Here is an 8,362-nt window from a genome sequence, read left to right on the forward strand (position 1 = left end):
GCTAGTGAGCCGCTGGAAATCTCCTAGGTAATGGATAATGTAATAACATTTCAAATGAGATCTGCAGAGCGGGAGGAAGATCTGGGGGAACTCTGGGAGAGAATGCAGGCAAATCTCACTGCAGTCTCCTCCTCTCGGGCCAGTGCCGGGGACCACATTCCTGCCCTTCCCAGCCAGGTCTTCCCTACAACCCCTGGCCTGGTGCGGGCTCTGCTGGCAGCAGCTCAGCGCTGAAGGGGACAGGAGAGAGCATATGGTCTCTCCGGAGACCAAGGATACTGCGTGCCTGTCACAGGCTGCCTCTGTCTCCCCAGGGGACAGCCATGTCACCTGCGTGGCAGGTCAGAGCAGGGTTCCCCATATGGCTGCTGTGGGCGGGAGCTGGCCCCATTCCTGGGGACAGAGCTGTCCCCATCGCAGGGAGGGAGGGAGCCGTGCCGGGGAGCTGTGCCGCAGCATTCCTCCTGCACGCGGCCCCTCCTCGCATGCCTGATGGGAGGCCTGGGCCAAGCCCAGAGCTGGCTCCAGCAGCGGAAGCAGAGCCAAGGAGTTTGCTTTCGGCACGGTGCAGCAAAGGGGGGATGAGCTGCTGCAGCCCTAGAGTAGGAACCCCCCAAATTGCCCCCGCTCAGCCACCAGGATGACACACACCCATGCCCAGCTCATCATGGTGACTGAGGGGCACACACCCTGCTCCTAAAGAGCTTCAGACACAGCAAGTAGGTGCCAACCTTTGAGTGCTGTGTGGAGGCCTGTAGCATTACAGGTACACATTTTCTCTGTGGGGAAACTGAGGCACTGGGTAGAACCAGCTGCCTCGAATTCTTCAAGGGCCCCAATTGCTGAGCTGTGCTGCCTTTCCTCCTTGGAGAGGTTCCCTCACTCCTCCAAGCTGTCGCAGTTTGCTATGAGATGACAGCGGGATTCCCACCCTCCCGCTGCAGGCAGTGCTGGAAGCTCTTCTCTCTCTCATCCCTGCCGAGTGCACTTGACCCCACACCCCAGCTCACACAGTGAGAGGGCAAGCAGGAACACTCCGGATTATTGTCTCTCTCTCTCTGTGTTTCCAGGTGTCTGTGGATATCAGCAGTGGCGCAATTCGCGTAGCGGTGCTGGAGGGGAGCAGCCAGCATGTCCTCATGGAAGGGAAACTCACCCACAAGATCAATACGGAGAGTTCCCTGTGGAGCCTGGAGCCCGGGAAGTGCATTTTGGTAAGGGCAGTCTGCGCCAGCCATGTCTCCTTGGCTTGCAGCTGCACTAGGCTTGACCTGGGAAACTGCAGCAGCTGGAAGTTTGAGTCAGGTGGAAAAGGCTCAAGAAAAGGCTTCTTTTCTGGGAAAAGATATGTGTCTGGCTTTGCCTGTCCAACATCTGGCTCATGCTGCCCTTTCCTCCCCTGCTGTGCCTTGCCTCCCCTGCTCCTGAACTGCCCCTTGGGGTGCTGGCTGAGCAGCACATCTGTCAGACTGGGCGAGGGGGTCCCCAGCTCCAGCTGCAGGCAGGGGAGCACAGCTGTTACCTGGGGGTCATCACTGTCCCTGATCCCAGCACATGGCCCTGCACTGCAGCACCGGTCCTGCACACCTGGCCTTGCTGACTCTGCCCTCCGACTCTCCTGGCCCTGCTCTGGCCCTGGCATCTTGGCAGGTGCCTGTTTCCTACCATTCCTTTCTGTCCTGCCATGGGATTCCTACTTAACCTGTTTGAAGTGGACACTGTGGCTTGTTCTCTGTCTCCCTTCAGCAGGCCTGTGGTTTGCTGTGTGACTGCTGCCCCAAATCATCCCCGTCCAAGTGGTCCAGGGGCTGCTGGCACCCAGCTGTGTGTTACTGGTGGATTCCCAGCCCCAAGCCTTGTTTCTGGTGTGTTCCAGATGTGCAGGCTGAGGGTGTGAGTTCACCTGTGTCCACAGCTGGAGCTATTGTGGGGGCTCTGCCCATCACCCTGAGATCTCAAGTGTCAGACAGTTCCCAGACTCCTGTGCCAGTTTGGGGGCCAGGATTGTGCTGGGAGTGGGATTTCGCTTCCTGTGGCCATCTTTGCCCTATCCTTTTCCAAGCAGAGTTTCCAGAAGAGTTTCAGGAGTCCCAAGGCTGTCGTTAGACCCAGGAGGGGATACATGCCATCCCTGTGGGGGAGGGAGCAGGCTCCAAGCCTTTCACCCCATGACACAAGAGTGTCAGCAGATGGGCACCCAAATCCAAGCCCCCTGAGTGGGAAATGGAGTGGGAATGTGCTGCCAGACTCGGGAATGCTGCAGATGGTGTGTAGGGAGGCTGCTCAGTGTCACCCAGCCACTGCCAATCCGTAGGGATGTACCCCAAGTGACAGGCTGGTGCCAAAAGGATGAGTGAGGTCACTGCAAGGGAGAGGAGATTCTCCGATGCTGTCAGGCTAGTGGAGGGATGTGGAAAAGGAGGTTGTGGCTTCTTTTACATGTATTTTGTAAATGTTCATAAACATCTTGAAAATTAGCTAATCTGGGAAAAGAAACAATCCTGGAAAAGTGTAAACTTGTTGAAGAGGAGATGGCCCAACGGGTGGCTGCTCTCCAGCATGGAAGGAAGTCCCGGGTGGGTGTTCTCAGGATCAGCAAGGGAGGTGATGAGTCTTCAATACCCATCAGAGGCTGGGAATGGTGTAGGCGGAGTGAGACTTGAGGCCTTCTGAAGTGGCCACAGGCAGCATGGGGAGCAGAGTGGACCCATCTCCCCCAACTCCAGAGCTGGGTCTTGCCTCGAATTAGCATGAACCCAAGGTTGTGAGGATCTCCAGCTGGCTGCCAACATATTGATGGTGGGATGAGATCTCACTTGAAGAACTGTAAGGTAACTGGAGCAGCGTGAGAAATTCTTGCCCAGGAGCATCTCCTTTTCCTGTGCTCAGAGTAGCCAGAAGTGGTTTGCGACTCCTCCTGATTCATTCATCAGGAGACACCCGCCCTGTGGGAATGAATTGCTTTGTTCAGCACCTGGATGGGGCTGTTGGGGTTTGGTTGGGGCTGATGGGGCGTACAGACCCTTTCTGTACCCCCGTTTGTGTATAGCTCCATGTGAGCTTCAAATGCAGCTGTTGGGGATGTCTTCCTCCTGCAAGGTGCTGCCTGGCTTGCCTCCATGGGACCCAGGGATGGCGTTCCCTGGCAGAATGATGATGCAGCCAAAACCAAACTCACCCAGTGCCAGTGCTGGGGTTGTCTGAGGAGATCCTGCCCACCTCGGGGACTGCTTGGGACTCCTTGGTGCTGCGGGTGTTTTGTGAGTTGAGGTGATCCCTGCAGCAGAGCTCAGTCTGTGCGTCAAGGGGGTAAAATCTCTCCTGCTTGGTCCTGTCCATCTGGGAAGGTCCCAGCTCTGTGCAGAGAGGCTCTTGAGTTCCCTGTGCTCTTGCAGGACGTCGGGGATTGTCAACCCCTTGTTCTCCAGTCTGCTGTTACAGCTCTTTCATCATCCTTGGCCTCCCTGTCCTCCTCCCTTCTGGGATGCCGTTCACAGATGCTCCAAAACCAGCCTCCCTGCTCCTCCAGCTCTTATCCTGGGAAGATCATCTTGCCTTACAACCCCTCTAAGCTCTGCTTCCCCCATCCTGCCTGGCGGTCTTATCCATGTATCCTCTTCATTACATGTCACTCTCTCTCCACCAACCACAGCACTCCCCTCACCAGCATTCAGAGGCCACTCTGCCTTCCCCTTTCCGCTCCATGGGGTTCTCCTGGCTGTAGGCCAGCCCAACACCAACATATTTCTCATTTCATCCTTTGGCACAGCCACGTGTGTGGCAGCAAAACTCAGCTGGTGTCATTCTGCAGTGGAGTGCTCTGCCGACACGGGGCAGGGGTCTATCCACATCTCCTCCTGCTCAGGATTGTGTCCCAGGATGGTGCCCCTGCCCATAGTGCTGCACCGTACCCTGGCCCTGGGTGTGTGGTGCCATCCCTGTGCTCTCCCTTCTCCGTCACACCCGCTTGCTTGTCGAAAGCGAGATTAAAATAACCTCGCATGAGCTGTTTTTAGCAGTCCCCGTTGGGTGTTGTGCACAACACCATTTGGGATTATTTTCGTTGTGGAGGATTTTTTCCCCATTTCCCTCTCTTTTTCTCCTCCTCTCAGCCTTTGTTATCCACACTTGGGCTTTTGTCACCAAGTCCTGCCTTGAACACATACTACGGTCTTTGGCTTGTCATCTGTTGAGCCACGAGGCCAAGGGGACATGACTCCGTGATGCCTCTCTCAGCCCTGCCCTCCACACAGTGCTAGGAATGCCACTGCTGCCTCTCCTGTCCCCCTAAACACCTCCCAGTGACTTTTGGGGTGACTTTGGGCTGCTGTGGTTCCAGTAGGAAAGCAGGCAGAGAGAGGTTGTTTCCCCAAGACCTACTTAGACCCCTTGGCAGCATCTCTCCAGCTCTGAGAAGGTATTTGGGATTGGAGAAGAAACCTCGTGCTATGGCAAAGCCCGGCACTGACAATGAGGGATCGTAACCTTCTCAGCAGGGTGTGGAAATGGGACATGATGCCATGTCCATGCCAGTGATGCCATTCACCTGCTGGAGGGTCCCTCCTGCCAACTCGTCTCGTCATTCCTCACAATCCATCCTTACCCCTGTCCATGGAACAACCCTTCCCTACGTGGTTGAGACATGTTTTGGACACTGGCTGTGGGAAGTGAGCACTTCAGTTTGAGGACGCTGCTCTCTTAGGATACAGCATTGGAGTGTGCCCCCTGTGATCCTCCCTCCCCTCAGGCTGCCATTGCAGAGGCTGTTCCTGCCTCCCTATGCACCCCTAAAGACTCAGCTGGGCTTTTATGCCTTTGGGACCCACCAGGCAGATCCGAAGCCTGGCCAAAGGTGTGGACACGCTGCAGGGACTTCATCCTTCCTCTGGCAAGTGGCTGTTTGCATCTCTGGGGTGCTGGGGGATCAGCCCAAGCTGTTGGCTGGAAACTCATAGCAGTAGTGTCAAGTGCAGCAAAGCTTTGCCTTATCTGGAAGCGACAAACATAATCAGGTCAGGATTTGTCCTTGTGGAAAAAGCCCTGCTTCCTCCTGGAGCCCCCATTTCTGTAGCTCTCCCTGAGGGTGCCTGCAGCCTCATGGGGGGCTGTCAGCCAAATACCAGAGCCTCCTCGGTGGGTGGGTGGATGAGGGCTGATGTGTGAGACCTGCCCAGAGACCTGCCACAGCCTCTCATCTCTCCCTTACCCCCCACCTTTGGGCACCCAAAGCACTTGGAAAGGGCACCAGCTGCATCTCCATCACCGCAAGCTCTTGTAGCCAAGCATGGGCTGGTTCCACAGAGAACATCAGCAGACACAGTCCAGGAAATCAACCCGTGTCCATGTCCCCCATCCTGGAGGTGAGACCTGTCCACGGTGAGTGTTCCAGCACTACCTCTAACCACAAAAACCCAAACTCACAGGGATAGAGCAACCTTTGCCCTGGACCATGAGCATTTCACATCAGAAAGTGGGGCTCCCACCTTGGAGTGAGTCCCACTTTGACAGCTCTCCCCCTGGAATAAAGAGGGTTGAGTAAATCCCCCCAGGCAGGCTGCAGAGGTGCGCGGGTGGTGGCAGGGCACCAGCAGAGGAATGAGGTTTGGTAGGGAAGGGAGGGGGGATGTATTTCCATCCCCAGATGCTCTGGGGTGAGTTTTCCGTCCTCCAGTACTCTGGTATGGAGGTGGGGTGATGCCTGAACTTCTGCATCATCTGTCTGTTCCTCTGCCATCAGACTGCCTCTGGTAGGGATGTACCAAGCCACACGTGCTCCCCAGTGAAGCTGTGAGAGCATGGCTTGTGGTGGAGCCATCACCAGGGAAGCTCACACCCCACCAGCACTGTGGGGACATTCCTCATGGTCCAAACCCTGAGGAGCCTGGAGGATGCTTCTGCTGCAGGCATGGACAGGCCAGGGCTGCTGCCCCTCCGCTTGGCTTGCTGGCTGAGGGGTGATGTTCTGGGGGCTCCTGCCATTCCCTTACCTGCCCACCCAGGGTTGGGAAGCCCAGGAGCAAGCCCTTGGCAGCTCTCCCTCCCCTCCAAAGTGGAACTGTGCAATTAAAAGGAGAACAAGCATGCCTGTCTAGCTGGAAAAACTAACGCCTTCCCCAAGTTGGAATATTTTACCGGCTCTGCTCTCCCAGAAGGATTAAGCCCCAGCCACCCCCTCCTGTATTAATTGGTTCCTTTTCTTCACACTGCGGAGACGCCTGGCTTTGTAACAGGAATGGCTGCCTGTGTTCTCCCCTCCGGAGCCATTGAGCTTCCAGGGAGTTTTGAGCAAATTGTATTGTCTGCCTTTATTGATGATTTTGCAGAGCCCAATGAATGTCATAAATCTGCCCTGCTGCTGGGATTAGTGCTAAAATAACATAGGAGGAAGCAGCTCCCTCTTCCTGGAAAAACAAAAAGCAGGTCGGAGTTCCTGGTGTGAGATGCCCCACGTTGACCCTGGCACAGCCCCTCCAGCCAGCCAGCTCCATGCAAGGCACTGCATCAGGGATGCCCATGGCTACAGCCAACGGCTTTTCCCAGCAAGGCTATTGTCTGGAGCATCCTCATCCATCCCTCGGGTTGCTGCCGAGCCATGATGCCACGGGAAGCAGGTGCTGGCAGTGAGCTGAGGTAGCACATTCCCACCTCCTTTGTCACCCACGCTGCCACCCACAGAGCCAGTGCCAGGAGAACTGAGACCAGGGCTCCTTCTGGGTTAGAGAAAGGTGAGAAAGGCCATGCCAGCAGCCTCAGCCCCACACTCCACTGGACACAGTCTCCTTGTCCAACAGTCCTAGGCTCTGTTGCTGCTGCTCAGTCAGCCGTGCGGCCCCGGGCTGGTGTCACCCGTGGGCGATACACCACTGAGGGACACTGGTCCTGGCCTTGAGCCATGGTGTGAGCAGAATTTCAGCCCTGGGGTCTAAGCTGGGGCTGCGGAGGGCTGTGGTGGGGTTGTGCAAAACCCTTGGACTGCTGAGGGAGGGAGGCACAAACATCCCTCCACCTCTGCCAGCCATGGGGCTGGATCCTTGTGAGCTGGACCTCTGCTCCTGGGCAAGCCCCTTGCTGCTGTCAGCACGGCCAAGCTCTGCATCGCTGCCTTAGAGCTGTGGAATGGGCCGGGGTACCATGTCCCGGGCAGGATGGGGGCTCCTCTCCCTACTCCCTGACCCGCACCTTGTCCCTAGATCAACCTGAACAAGGGGGACGAGTACTGGTGGAATGCTATCCTGGAGGGCGAGGAGCAGATCGACATTGACAAGATCAACAAAGAGCGCTCTATGGCCACAGTGGATGAGGAGGAGCATGCTGTGCTCGACCGCCTCACCTTTGACTACCACCAGAAGCTGCAGGGCAAGCCCCAGAGCCACGAGCTGGTAGGTGCCGGCCACCCTGCGCCACCAGCCCAGCCTGGCCCTCCCACTGGATCTCCAAGGGTCCCATTCCCAGGAAAAGGGTGCAGCATGTGGCAGCCCCACAGCTCTGCTCCATCTCAGAGCTCCTCCTCACTCACTGTCCCCCCACATCAACATTGTGGGGGTATGAGGTTCAGCTGGTCCATCTTTTGCCACTCACTCCTGTCTTCCCCTTCCTGGCATCTTGGCAAATGCCCATAAACCTGCACTGTTGCCGGGCCCCACATCTGTGTGCCTCTCCCCAGAGCTGGCCCTGCTCTGGGATGAACCCACATGGGTCTGGGCTCAGCCAGACCCAGGAGCTGCCTGGTGCTGCCCTGGGTGCCATCTGCCCTTTCCTGGGCAGTGAGGAGAAGCAGGGGTGGTGTATGCCCTTGGCAGTGGCTGCTGCCAACCAAGGTGGACGCAGGCTGCTGCTGTCCCCCACGTCCCCTTCCGTTGGTCGGGTGGCCATGCAGCCCTGACACCTGTGGGACAAGGGGCAGAGGAGGGCAAGGGGCGTGGGGGGCAGTGTGGGGTCACCCTGGGCTGAAGAGAGCCTGTGGCCTCTTTGCAGAAGGTGCACGAGATGCTAAAGAAGGGCTGGGACACCGAGGGCTCCCCATTCCGTGGCCAGAAGTTCGACCCCTCCATGTTCAACATCTCCCCTGGTGCCGTCCAGTTTTGACGGTGGCAAAAACAACTGAAAAACGAAGCAGGGAGAGGAGAAACCTCCCGGATGCCCACTGGGACTCTCGCACTCCGTGCCAGTGCCCATGACCCACTGCTCCACGCTGCCAGCACCCATCTGTGCGGGGAAGCCAGGCGCGGGCAGATTTACATCCTGTCACCACGGCAACCCGGGCGCCGAGACCCCTCTCCTCCCCTGCCTCCCCTTGCCTCGCGCTGCCGACGCTCTGTGTTTTTCCGGAATAGACGGAGCATGTTGGGTGACATAATTATTA

At 57.2% G+C, this 8,362-nt stretch overlaps 1 protein-coding gene across 1 annotated transcript in view; it reads left to right on the forward strand.

Annotated features, from left to right (window-relative positions):
* The window catches only part of NUDCD3 (NudC domain containing 3), a 29,666-nt gene extending 21,304 nt beyond the window's left edge, over positions 1-8,362 (forward strand). Inside the window, 3 exon segments of the mRNA XM_032712641.1 lie at positions 1,071-1,214; positions 7,191-7,379; positions 7,975-8,362. Coding sequence (XP_032568532.1) covers positions 1,071-1,214; positions 7,191-7,379; positions 7,975-8,085 — 444 coding nt within the window. The 3' untranslated portion in view covers positions 8,086-8,362.

This window comes from Chiroxiphia lanceolata, chromosome 28 (genome assembly GCF_009829145.1).
Source record: "Chiroxiphia lanceolata isolate bChiLan1 chromosome 28, bChiLan1.pri, whole genome shotgun sequence".
NCBI classification, from domain to species: Eukaryota; Metazoa; Chordata; class Aves; order Passeriformes; family Pipridae; genus Chiroxiphia; species Chiroxiphia lanceolata.